The 13,199-nt window shown below is 37.0% G+C and overlaps 1 protein-coding gene across 1 annotated transcript in view; it reads left to right on the top strand.

Annotated features, from left to right (window-relative positions):
• The window catches only part of LOC138064121 (exosome RNA helicase MTR4), a 51,015-nt gene that overhangs the window by 24,544 nt on the left and 13,272 nt on the right, over nucleotides 1–13,199 (top strand). Inside the window, exons 16-18 of the mRNA XM_068925246.1 lie at nucleotides 7,439–7,589; nucleotides 9,359–9,531; nucleotides 9,850–9,918. Of these exons, the coding sequence (XP_068781347.1) occupies nucleotides 7,439–7,589; nucleotides 9,359–9,531; nucleotides 9,850–9,918 (393 nt within the window). The remainder of the gene's footprint in view (nucleotides 1–7,438; nucleotides 7,590–9,358; nucleotides 9,532–9,849; nucleotides 9,919–13,199) is intronic.

Raw genomic sequence — 13,199 nt, 5'->3', positions numbered from 1 at the left:
TGTTTGTTTTCCCATGATTAGTTCAGAATGCAAATGAAAGGCTTAATGGAAGAGCAGAACTTGGAGCTGCAGCCCGAAATAAAGCTAAGCTGGTGGTGGGAGCTACTGTGCTGGGGAAAGTAAATGACTCGCATGTTCAGTTGTTCAGAAGTGGTTGCAGAAGGTGATAGTACCACAGGAGAGCAAGGGACATTTTAACTTTTTGAGTCTCTTATTGCAGCTGAAGTGTTTGCGGAACCAAAGCCTGCGGTATTTTCGTCAGCGAAGCTTGCTGCAGCAGACTTTTTGCCACCCGCGGTGGCCTCTATTTATGTGGGTGCAACTGTGTGTGAGGCCAAACAGTGAGCCAGGCTGGTAATACATTTGTGCTTAAGATAGCCAGCTAGCATTGTCTGTTAAATGCAACTCTGAAGAAGGGGGTTTTATGTAGGGTTTTTTGTTTTTTTTTCCGATAATGCTGGTGTAGCTCAAGATGATCCTGTTAGCAGTATAAATACCCAGTCCGTGTTATTTCTCAGAGAGTTCTTACTATTAACATGGAAACTATGTGATTGACACGTGCAAGAAATGCACGATGTTAATTAATATTTCACTTAAGGTATTTCTGTGTCTTGTGAACATATCAAGCAGTTCTTCTGGTTTCTTTTCTTACAAGTTGGTAGTGATGACTATCACAGACAGCTAAGTGTACGTATTTTCCCCCGTAAGGAAAAAGAAAAGAGACCTTTTAAATATCATCCAAGTACTGTGTTCTTCGCTGTTGTTGTAGAGCTGGTTTTTGTTTCCTTTTTGGAAACTCATTCCGTCAATTTCTAGAAACTCTGGTAAGCAATTAAAATTGTGGGCAGACCAAATGGCCTGAAGTATGCCCTGTAAAGTGTCTGCTTTGTATCACTGTGAAAGATGCTTTATTGTTGCTAGAAGTTGCCTCTTTCATGGCTGCTGGTTTCAGAGAGCATTTGCGCTCTCAGGTTCCCTGTGAGAGCGTTGTGCGTGTTTTCTGAGAGGCTGGAGAGCAAGGAAGTTGTGTACAAAATTCACCTATCTCTGGGTAGATAAGGATTTCCTAGTCTTAATAATAATAAAAACTCTGGTGAAACTTCTGAAGATCAGTTCCAGATGCTACTCTTCCTCCTCCCCCATCTTTTAATCTTTATAATTTATGTGGGCAAGAAGCTGTAAAATGGACTAGTAAATGCTCAGTGCCCTGTTTGATGATTTGACTGGGTAAGAAGAGACTTCGTTCAGACTCTTTCACAGTTAAACAGGGCGCAGTACATAGCTGTCATAATTTTCAGATAATTCGTGACTTAGTTATTTGTGTGGTGAATTGTTTATGCTCCTGTTCTGGGTTTTTAACACTGTCAGCTTATATCGTTCTGCTGCAGCCCCCTCAGAGAATTTGAAAGCATACTTCTGGTAAGTTGGCTTAAAATTTATTAAAATGAGAAGTGTTACAAGCGCAGCAAGGTCATTAATTTCTGGGAATTTTAGTTGGGGTATCCATGCTCTTTTCATATAGAGAGATAAAACTACTTGCAAAATCATTGTTCTTTTTCTGAAAATACTCACAAATAAATCTTCTGCTACTGTCTGTTGAAGATCTGGGGGAGGACTGTTCTCTTTGAAGTGTCGAGAAGGAGGATTACTTGCAGACAGCAGGAAGGAGTACTTGGATGGTAGCTCTCCAGCAAGAGTAAGGTCATGGACAAAGCGTGTGGTTGAAAGTGACTTCTTGTTGCCAGCGGAGGGCATTCTTTGCATGAAGTTGCAGTGCAGCGCTGAGCAGCTGCACCTTTGCCTGATCTTCTGCATGCGTGGTTGGTGGTGCGTCCTTTCCCTGTATGGAGCTTTCTCTCTGGAGACAAGGAGTGGGCTTCCCCACAGCCGGCCTCCTGGGGGAACTTGAGGCAGGTGATTGTGTACCCTCGGCTGTAGAGAGGAAGTTGATGTAATTGTGACAGGAGGATCTCTGGGGCAGGGGATGAGCTAGGTGTGTCATGCACTTGCTTCACAATATTTTTAAGAAAGTAAAAAAGGAAAGTAATCAATCTGGGAGCTGGTGATCAGGGCTTGAGCAGAGAAAGGGATTGCCGGAGGAGCGAACCTTGGTGAAGAAAATGTCATTTAAACTGATGTGCCCCTTATTACCTTAGCAGCAAACAAAATTCAGGAGGCTTGGATGCTTTATACTGTGTAGGCCCTTCGAGAGGAAAGGAAGGGCCAGCTCTTGCATTTTCATGTCAGCAGCATACCTCATCTCTCCTCTCCTCCTGTTATTCTTCCTTTCCCCCCCCAGTCTGCGGAATGTACTTTGTCCCATTTATGTTGGTCCTCCAGTAATCCTGCCCACCTTTATTATTTGCCAGGAAGGGCTGGTTCTCTAGTCATGTTTTGTGTGTATTTAGTATAGAAGAACTGTATTTTGCTGTACGGTTTCCTAATGCAGATGGATATTCCATATGTTGTTGTTAGGTGATTGAAATAAGGGAATCCAGACAGGTGCTGCCCACTAAATGCAGGCTGTTGGTTGGTTTCCCATGGGTAGTCAGTAGAGAGTTAGTTATACACGCTGCCGAACTCGCTGGCTGTGCTGAAGGTGTGCTATGGTAAGGTTGCTGGAGTTATGTTTGGTTTGGAGAAATTACAGTTTCAGTTTGCAGAAAAAATAAGCTTTTCATAACTCTTTTGGACATGGTATTGCCTTCAGAACAACACTGAGAAAACAGGAGTTTCTGAAACTCAGAAAAATGTGTTTGTGAGATGAAGGAAAAGAAACAATTCACAATTTTAGCCAAAATGGGGTTAATTTTTTTTTTAACTGCTTTGTCTTCGTAATATGATTTTTTTTTTTCAAATTGCAAAATGCTGATCATGTGTTTAAAATAAAAATTGCCACATCAGCAGTTGGCTCAAATGCTGCCTTTCCAATAAGTCTGCTTTATATAATCTTTGGAATAGCTCTTTTTTTCGTTTGTTTTTAAATTATTCCCTCTTCCTAGTTGAGCTGTGCTAATTTGAAAAAGCCTTTAAAGCAAATCTGCACGAATGGGAATAAATTTGGTTCAGTGGTTTTACCCGCTTTGTTTCTTATCTGTAAAAGAAATCTTGAAAATATTTTTTTACTCTGATTGTATTTGCCCAGGTAAAAAAATTCCCCGTCATGCGTAAGCCATGAATTCTGAGAAAGCCACGAATGCGCATAGCATATTTGCATTTTCTGACAAAGTGGAAGGAAGGAAGTCAGGAATGGCAAGGGAAATCGGTGTGATGAGAGCCACGTTCTGCCAGGTCTCTGCTGGTGTGTAGACATGTCGGTGACTGTAGCTAGCCAGAGGGTTTATTTCAGCTGCTTTAGTTTATGCCTGGCTAGAGCAATGACTGCTGGTGTAGGAAAGAATCCGACCCACTGTTAACTGATACTGGCATAACATCTATGTCGTCTTTAGTAAATGCCATTCTTTAAATGGCATTCTGTGTTATGGGGAAGCAGGCTTTGCAGGGAGTGGTAATTTCCCTTTCCTAGAACAGCAGATATATTTAGAAAATACAAGAGCTTGGGCACATAATCCTTTTATCAGATCTAAGAAAAAAGCATTATGCATGAGTTGGCATCAGCAACAGAACTTATCTGGTCTTTCCATTTGGTATGTCAGAACAGAGAAACCTGTAGAAACTTGAGCTTTTCTCTCCACGCTTTTGCTCCACTGTTGATGTCCTGCTTATTTACACGTTTCTGTTAGTAGGAGCCCATTTGTGGTAATTTCAGAACTGCAAGTGTTATTTAAAATACGCATGTCATGATCTAATGGAAGAAGTATGCTTGTTCTGTGGTGTGTCTCTTAGAGGTGAAAAGCCACATGTGTATTTATGATCTACTCACAGATACAAGCTAGTATGATTAAATGACTGTCTAGCCATGGAAGGCAAAACGTTAGGTTATGTGATTTATCTTAAACTTGTTTTACGTTTATTCATGTTGTTACTTTCTTAGAACAAGTGTACCCTGAAGGCTTCTTTGTAATAGCTGTATTTTTTCTGAGATGAAACAATTATGCGGTGATTATGATTCTGAGGGTTGTAAGGTAATCTTGTAAAGTTTTCTGTCTTACGTAAAGCAAATGTGATTGTGATATATGTAAAACTCCTGTACGTAAAGGAGTCTTAGTTTCAGACTGTCTGATTAAGTCTGGCGTAAGTGTATCAATGGATATAACTTGAATTCCCGACTGTACCTGTAAAACAGAAAACGCGTATCTTGTGGAAACGTCATCTTAATTCCATTAGGTCTAGCTTGATCTAGTAGAGCACTTGATCTCAGTTTCAGCAGTTGCATGCATGATTTAATTATCAGTTAAGTTGGTTGTTTTTTTAATAGTCTGTGCATTTTTTTTTTTTTTTAAGTGTGGTGAAGGAATATCTGCTAGATACCTTACTCTTACGTCAAAAGGCAAAAGAATGAGTTGGGAGAAGAAACAATATAACTGGTTTTAGCTAAGGCAAATCTTGAGCTCAAAAGAGAGTGTAGAAGAACATGTTTTCTAGTGTCTGCCTTCTCTGGACTTCTAAAATGGCTGTATTAGAATGTGTTACACTCCCGAAAGCCATAAAATTGCATGAAAACTATTGAGAAATAGTTGACTGCTGATTACTTAGCAAGGAGTAAAGTACATGCTTCTGAGCTCTGCTGTATTAGTCTTAGGGTTTTTCTTAAGTAATATCTTGATGTGAGCTGAAATAATGCACTTAAGTACATTTGCCAAGAATATAAATCAGAATATTTTAGGAAAATGTGTCTTGAAAAGCCTTCATTTTCTTTTTACCAATTTGAATTTCGTTGTTCATTTCAAATGTTTGGTCATAACTGAATTTACTTACAGGGCTTGTTGAAATGACAGCACTTGTTTAGTACAGCTTTTTAAAATTCAAGTATCGGTCACTCTAGTGAACAGTGAATTTTAAACCATTACATCTTCCTATTATATGCTTTTGGTTTAAATTTCATTTGCCATTTTATTCCTCAGTATTGAACTGTGTGGATGGCTAGTGTGCTCAGTGATCTGGTAGTTACTGTCTTTAAGCAGACTTTGTTATTTTCCTATCTATGCCTCTTCTAGATTTCTTATAAATAAGCAGAGACCCCTCTGAGTCCCCACTGGAGAACTCTTTGTTTTGAAAAAATCCCAAGTCACACTGTTCTTCTGGCTAGTAATGCACAAGAGTATCTTTTATTTATTTATTTTTTTTAAATCTCTTGAAGTCTTAATTACTTTACTTTGGGGATGAGGAGTGTCTTCTCATAAGCTTTTCAGGATTCAGGGAGGTTTGATTATCTTTTTCCATGTGCTTGCTAACACCTTCAGAGACTTCTGAAAGTTTTGAGAGAGGCAACTTTGTTTTATGAAAAGTGTATTCATGCTTCCATTATGCTGTACTCTACCCAAGTGTCTGTTAATTCTAGTTTCTGCTCTTTTTGTGGCACAGAAATTGTAATTGTTGTGTTTTATAAGTTCTGGATATCCTTTGGATCTTTTTTGAAAGTTTGGCAGGCACCTCTTCCCATGATGCTAGTGCTGCTTGAAACGACATGGAATATATCAACATTTATGGTTTGGTACTTTCATACTTGAAAGTCCTTTTAGAATTTTTGGGTCAGTATCATCTGGTCACAGTGACTTATTATTCAGTTTATCAGTATGGTCTGTAGCCTTCTGTGCTGATGCTTAAATTTGAGGTGCTTTCTCAAGTTTGTCCCTTGTTTCAGAGAGGCTGTAGGGTGGGAATCTCCTAATTCTTTGAACTCTCTTTAACTGTTCTGTTCTATAGTATTGGAATAGCTGGCTGAAATTTTAGTTTTTTCTATCAACGAAATATTTACTCTTCTTATGATAATGAGTTCTGCCTCTTAGATATGAACATAAGAACACATCAGCCACAGTGAATCAGAGCAAAGCTCCATCTCTCCAGCCCCGTACCCTTTTTGGCAGAGTATGGTAGTAGATATTTAGAGTAGAAAATAGGAATGGTAGGTAGTGATGTGGTGTTCTTCAGAATGCTCTCCCAGTCATCAAAAGAAAGTGGATGAGAGACTTCTAGAACCAGCAGTAATACTTAAATGTAATAGGCTTCTCTGAATTTATACAATTCAAAACTCAATTTAAGTCTTAGCTTCTATGGCCTCCAGCCACAACAGGTTCCACAGCTTTATTAAATGTTAGTTGAAGAATCTCCTCCTGTTCTTTTTGGATTTGCCCTGTGATAGATGTCGCTTTTAAAAAGAGAACAGGCTTTGTATTCTGTTTTTGTTTGTTTGTTTTTCCAATTTTGATAATGCACAAAGAATGTTTTGATTAAAAAAAAAAAAAAGCATTGATTTTTCTCTGGGAAATTGAAATTGATTTTGAAATGTAACTTTTAATTTGGATATAATCACTGTTCAGAATGGGGCTGGACATACTTGGCACACCTAGGGTCATCATTTCTTCTTAGACTATTCACAATACCTACAAATACCAGCTTATTGGAAAGTCAAACTGGCATATGAATTTTACGTTACAGTTTTTGAAGTAAGTTAACAAAGAAGAAAGTAGATAGAAATCTATGGGGAAGTTATACAGAGCAGAAGACTTTATATGTTAAATTTTGATATAAACTATTATTGCATGTGATTGTCATTGATTTCTTATTTTATTTTGTTTTCACAATTGTACCTTACTTAAAATAACTGCTATAGTTAAGTTAGCTTTTGTAGTCATTAAATAGTTTTTCTTTTTGATATTAAAGAATATGAGAGTTAGCATAGTTTGTGATTGTTCTTTCATAAAGTGAGAATTTAAAATACATTAAAGTCACAATTTTTGATGTAGTGTTGGATAGAACATATAGTAAAACATTTTCTAGTTCCAGAAAAGAAAGTACCCTGCCAATATGTATTTCCTGGTGAATCTACCTGAAAAAAAGTAAATTCATATTATAACGAGCCCTTAGTTAAGTTAAAGAAGTTGCAGACCACCAGTATTTTGAACAGAGTTCCTAAGACACCAGTGTGATCGATAAACCTTATCCTTAGAGAGAAAGGTGTGCACGTTTTTGTTTTGGCGTTGTCTTTTTTTAAGAGAGTTAAAAATAGATGGATTACTCCTTGCATTTTTAAGAAATGTGTAAACTTTTCACCTCAAATAAATAAAATTGTATTTAGTCTAGCTTATAATACTGTAATATGAACGTAGGTATGATGAGACATATAGATACTGTTACATGTTGAGCATAATAAAATTGCTTAGGGTTTGATAAGAGAAGTAATCTAAATTCAGGAGAAGTTATACTAGCCATCAGAGCAGTTCCTCCTAGCAAATACTGCATCATAATTTATTTGATAATGTTCTTATATGCTGTAATTAATACTTTTAATTGAACCGTGTTCTTGAATCTTTTTTAGGGTTCAGCTGATCCCTTAAACAGTGCATTCCACCTGACGTACAACATGGTACTGAACTTGCTTCGAGTAGAGGAAATTAACCCTGAATACATGTTAGAAAAATCCTTCTATCAGTTCCAACATTACAGGGCTATTCCAGGAGTTGTGGAAAGTAAGTATTACCGGGTGTTATACTCATTTATGAGATTTAGTATAGAAGATATGAGACTGGGTAGTTACACTTCATTATGCTTGTAATATGCCTGTGCAATTCTCATCTTCTCTTCTATCACCAGTTGTCACTGCACCATTTGTTACTTCGTCATACTTTCCGGAACAGTAGTTTCCTCTTGTTCTTAGGACCTATGTTGACCAACGCTTGTCAGTCTTTGAAGAGAGCTTTCTCCCTCTGGATCAGACAGGAATGGTTATCACATTGTTGAAGTGTAGGCCAGGAAGAGGCAGAAATAATAAGATTCTTGGGCCTTGTAAGAGGTGCAAGGAAGAAAATACTTATTCCTTTTTGATATTCAGAACTTAGCTAGGGGAAATGTAATTTTAATATCTTATTACAATATCTAAAAAGAACTTAAGGTGCACTGCTTCCAAAGTATCTTTAAGTAGTGTATTTCACGAGCCAAGGTCAGTTTCCAAAGAAGTCAGCTAGTGCTTGACAGTGACACCTCTTGCAGAGCTAAATGCAGAAGAATCTTAAGAGCATGAGAGGTATCTGCTTCTTTGCCGCTGATGAACAGGCAAGCAGTTCATCTGTTCGGCTGTTAACTGGATAGCAATTGTATGTGTGTGGGTGTATGCACCTATGTGTAGGGTTGATAGGCGTGCAGGTTTTTTTTTTTTATTTATTTTGCTTTGCAGAGTTTCTCTTGATTTGCAGGGGTGGTATTTAAGATAGAGAATGCCTTTCCTGAGAAACCCTCTGCTCCAGTTAGCATGCCTAAGTCTTCGTTCTGGCATTCCAGCATTGGTGTTTAAATAAAGAAGTGGAGGTGGAGAACTTTCTTTGTATTTCTTGGATATTTCTAGTGTAGGCACTGTACTTGGGCATTAGAATTTTGTAATCGCTTCAGCTGCAGCTAAACACTCAGAGCAGAGACATGGTTGTCCAGATCAAGGTGCAAATTATGCCATGGGACATGAATTGCTAGCCTTTTTCTTTAAATAATTGGCTGCTGAAAATAGGGGATGCTTCCCTGAGCTGTTTCTTAATCCCTACTGAAGTGGTTTTTTTGAGCCATCCATATGCATTCAAGTAGCTTGCAAGAAGGTGGGTTGGTAGGGAGGAAGACACACCTTTATCATCTATCTTCTGTTTATTTTTACTAGTGATATTGTCAGTTTTAGGGAGAGTAGCATATTGCTTGTAATAAGAATTGGTTTGTCTAAATAAGGTGTGAAAAAGTTAGAGGAAGGAAATGAATTTTAAACTAAGGAAATCAGAGCCCTAAGCAGGTTAAGAACATTGATCCTCTTGAGGGAGGTGGTTAGAAGATGTCTGCAGAATCTTACTTACAGAGACAGGAGTTAGAGTGCTGGCTGGCAGTGAATCCCTTCTTGCAAATCATTGCAAGTCTTTATGGGACGTTTGTGGAAACCTAAATCAGTGATTCCTGGAAAATGGTGGTCCAGACTCCTCTGTTTTTATAAGCTCCTCAAGCTTTATAAAAGGAGATATATATATATATATATATATATATATATATATGTTTTGAAATATTTAATTTCTATTATAAATAAAATGTCACGGACACATTTATAGATCTCCAGCTTTCCCAAGGGTGGATTATAGTAAATAGACAATCTGTCCTGAGAATCATGCTAAAATGCTAGTTATGTAAACTTTGAAAGCTAAATGTTGATTTTGAAATATGCAAGGCTGTTCATTTCCATGAGATTTTACAGGTTTACTGCTTTGTATTGCAGAGGTGAATAAACTGGAAGAACAGTACAACAAAATAGCAATCCCAAATGAAGAAAATGTGGTCATATACTACAAAATCCGACAGCAGCTTGCAAAACTGGGTAAAGAGATTGAAGAATATGTTCACAAACCAAAATACTGCTTGCCCTTTCTACAGCCAGGTAGACTGGTAAAGGTAATTTGATTTTTTTTTTTTTCTCTCTTTCTTTCTTTCTTTTTCCTTTGTGGTCTCTACCTACCCATGAAATTTGCATGGTTTATAGATCTTTGCCAGTTTACCATCTTGAAAAATTGCATGCATCCCCACTAAGCAATGATTTTGACTTTCATTATGTTTCTTTGTTAAACATTCAACAATGAAAGAGAAATAAATTTTATTTTCATGGTGAATAGTAATCCATAACTGCTGTTGTAAATAACAGAACTACAAAAATATGCTTGCTAGGATGTAATTATACATGGAATGAGTTATGACATCTTTTAATATTTTCAGGTGAAAAATGAAGATGATGACTTTGGATGGGGAGTGGTTGTTAATTTCTCAAAGAAATCAAATGTTAAGGTAAAATACACATGATCTCCATTAGCAAAATATGTACCTTACTGTCTTTCCTGAAAAGAAGGAAAAGCTCTTATTTTCATATGTGTTTTTCAAAGGCAAAAAAATTCACCCAGAAATTTCACCCAAAAGTTACTAAAAGCTCAGGCCTCCCTGAAGTGAAGTGTAAAGAAAAATGTTACGGAAGTTGGGACAAACCCTAAATCCTATGTTCCCTTTCTAAGTGTTGGCATGGTACTGGAGCAGATGCTTGCTCAGCTCTGGGATGATTAGTTCAAAGGTACACTGGACACTGCAAATATTTCAGGCTGTCTAGTTTGTTTCTGAGTTACTTCCACAGTGCAGTGCTAAACCATTCATGGGAAAGATGCTGTTATCTATTCTCAGAAAACCTGTAGAAGCTGTAAGTGAGGGTTGGGAGCATAGGGAGACTGACGTCTTTCAGCATTATGGAGTTGGGAATTTTATCTCAAGTCCTAGCTGTTACCTGAGACATGGCATTACTTGTCCTCTGAAATGTTGCTGGGGAGTTGAGGATTGGAAAGGTAAAATACAAAGAGAACAAAAGAATAAAATGGTTTCAGGGAAACATGGAAGAAAATACTGAGTGCAGCGCCCCATGATACATCTGTGGAGCAGTGGAAGTCAGGTTTGGTTTCCCTTCATAAAATCCATTCTTGTACTCGGTCTCTGCATAACTCTAGAGATCATGTTTTAGTTGCCCTTTCAGAAAGATTTTGACAGGCTACTCTGCTGGCTGAATTAAAAATTAAGTTTAAAGTATATTTTTCTGTGGTGGCGTTTTTGCTGTAATTTTGGCAGTAGAGCACTGAGGTTAATTATGAGGTCTAAATGAGAAGTTATCTCTTTGTCAAGTTCCCGTAGCGCTTTTACATTATGGCACCTTTTGGTGCTTCCCTAATGTATATTCATTAAAGAGGAAATGAGAGAAATGTGTGCATGCAGAACGTATTAAAAGAGGTTTTTTGTTTTTTTTCTCAGTCCTCCTTTTGAAAGTTATGTTTCTTTCTTTTTAAGCTGGAAGACTGTGCTGGAATTGCCTGTAACTACTGTTGCTTAAAATGTTGCTTCTGGACTGCTTTTTTTATAGAACCACTTGAGCACTAAAACAGATTTCCCCCTCACCCTCACCTTTTCAGTAAAATTGCCAACTTCTGTGTCACTGGAAGCATTTCTTCTATCTGTGTCACATTTCAGCCATACATATTTTTACCTCCCCTATTTGGCCCATCTCAATGTTGTATAAAGCTTTTAGATGTGAATGTTTGCTTTGAAATTATGGTCCATTCTGAAGGAGATAGTTCTGGCTCCAGCGGTACTTTTTTTAGTTAAGTCATTCTAGCAGCTGGCTTGAATTTTTCCTTCCGAGTTCTATGGAAAGAATGACAATAGGTGCTGAAAATTATGGAATATACTTAAAACTATGTAACTTTTAAGATCGGTATGGCAAACCTGGTTTCTATGAGCAGAGACAAAACAACCTCTAAAAGCAGCTGGGTTTTTTTTTCTTATTTTGATGAGGCTATTCATGCATCTTTGTCCTGGGATATAGATGGTTTTCCCCACTAGTGCCTAGTGTAGTAATATATCTAGTGAGTATTAGAAAATGTATCACTATTATACCTTCGTTCACTTGCGTTTTAAGGGCTAGGCTGTGACTGTTTGGATTTGTTCTCACAAATGGTGATGGATTCAATCTATATTATTAGTTTTCCTTTATTAGTAAATTTTTCTTCCCTGTATCGTAGTTTCTAACACAGTCCTTTTTCTAGTTAGGAATGCATATACTTAAGATTGAGATTTAGGGTCACAATATGTTTAACATTCCACTCATTTATTCTCTTTGTTTACTGCAATTTGAAAAAGCAGGAGTGTGAGTCACTGTTGTTTATGTTCACTGTTAATTACACTAAATGTTTTTCTAGCATAATTTCAAAATGCAGCGTTCCACAAAATTGCAAATGCAAATGATACTTTATTCTGGATTACAGTATGTAGAAGGGTTTATTTAAAGCAATGATGCTTGCCATATGTTGTACAGTATAGTAGGCAGCAAATTAACTCTTTGCATTGGAATTCATAAAAATTGAAAAATACTTTTGAGTAAGAAATTATACTTCCACTGCATTGTGTCTACCATGCACTAGTTTTATTGTTGTGCTGGTTATAGCTTACATTCATCTGGTGCCTGATTCTCGACATCAAATTGAATGAATTTCAAATTTTAAACAGTTACTGATATTAAAATTTGAGATGCTGCGATTTCACTCTCCTTGTTTTAAATGATTATATTCATAATGTTTATAAATGAAACACCTACATTTATGTACTTACATATCTATATGTTCTTCTGTTAGTGTTTACTTACAGTGTTTGTAATGTTTACCCCATAGACATCATTTTTAGAGTGCTATGTCATGGTGTTTGAGTTTTCAGAAAGGCATTAAGTTATTTATCTGGGAATCTGAATTTCTAATCTGTGCCATGTTTCTTGATTTTGCACATATGATCAGCTATCTAATCTTATTTTGTTTCCAGGCGTATGAAGTAACAGATGTTTCGAGGCAAATGCTAAAATCCTTCGAATATTCTGCCTTAGGGGGCAGAATTTTATCCTTGAAGCATATGTATTGATGCAGCGTGAAGCAAAGACTCATTCAAACTTCCTGTTACAGAGCTCTGTGACTAACAAGTTTTCATAGCATGTTCTAGGCTCCTTTTAGTGTACATATAAAAACCTGGCTGTTCCTATTCAAGTTTTTAGTACCTAAAAACTGTAGTTATAGAAAAGGAAACCCACTGAAGAGAACGGTATACATTCAAAAAGCAGTTCTAGATTAAATAATGCCTGGTCAGTATTATCTAAAGGCCATTGGTTTGCCTAAGCTTACACTGAGTAATATTATTAATAAATGCTAGTGACATTTATGCTTCTCCTTTATACGTAGGCATATAATGCAATTACTTATAATAGAAATGTTTTTTTCCCCTTCATAATTTCCTAGACATCTCCAATTTTACCACTTGCCGTAACATATATTTGAGGTTGTTAGTTTAGTCTCTTCTTTCAAGTAAGCCTTTCCAGAGCTTTGACTGGATACTCTTTTGTTATATGTGTATATTATTTTCAAACGCTAATTCAGATGGTAGTAACAGCAGACTGTGGGTCTCGTACATGGCTGCTGTGACTCCTTCCTGTAAATGTAGGACAGAAGTCAGAGGAACAGTTTCTTCCCCAGCAAGTAATTAAATTTCTTGAAGAA

Source organism: Struthio camelus, chromosome W (assembly GCF_040807025.1).
Source record: "Struthio camelus isolate bStrCam1 chromosome W, bStrCam1.hap1, whole genome shotgun sequence".
NCBI classification, from domain to species: domain Eukaryota; kingdom Metazoa; phylum Chordata; class Aves; order Struthioniformes; family Struthionidae; genus Struthio; species Struthio camelus.
This window is presented reverse-complemented; position numbering and strand designations above follow the sequence as displayed.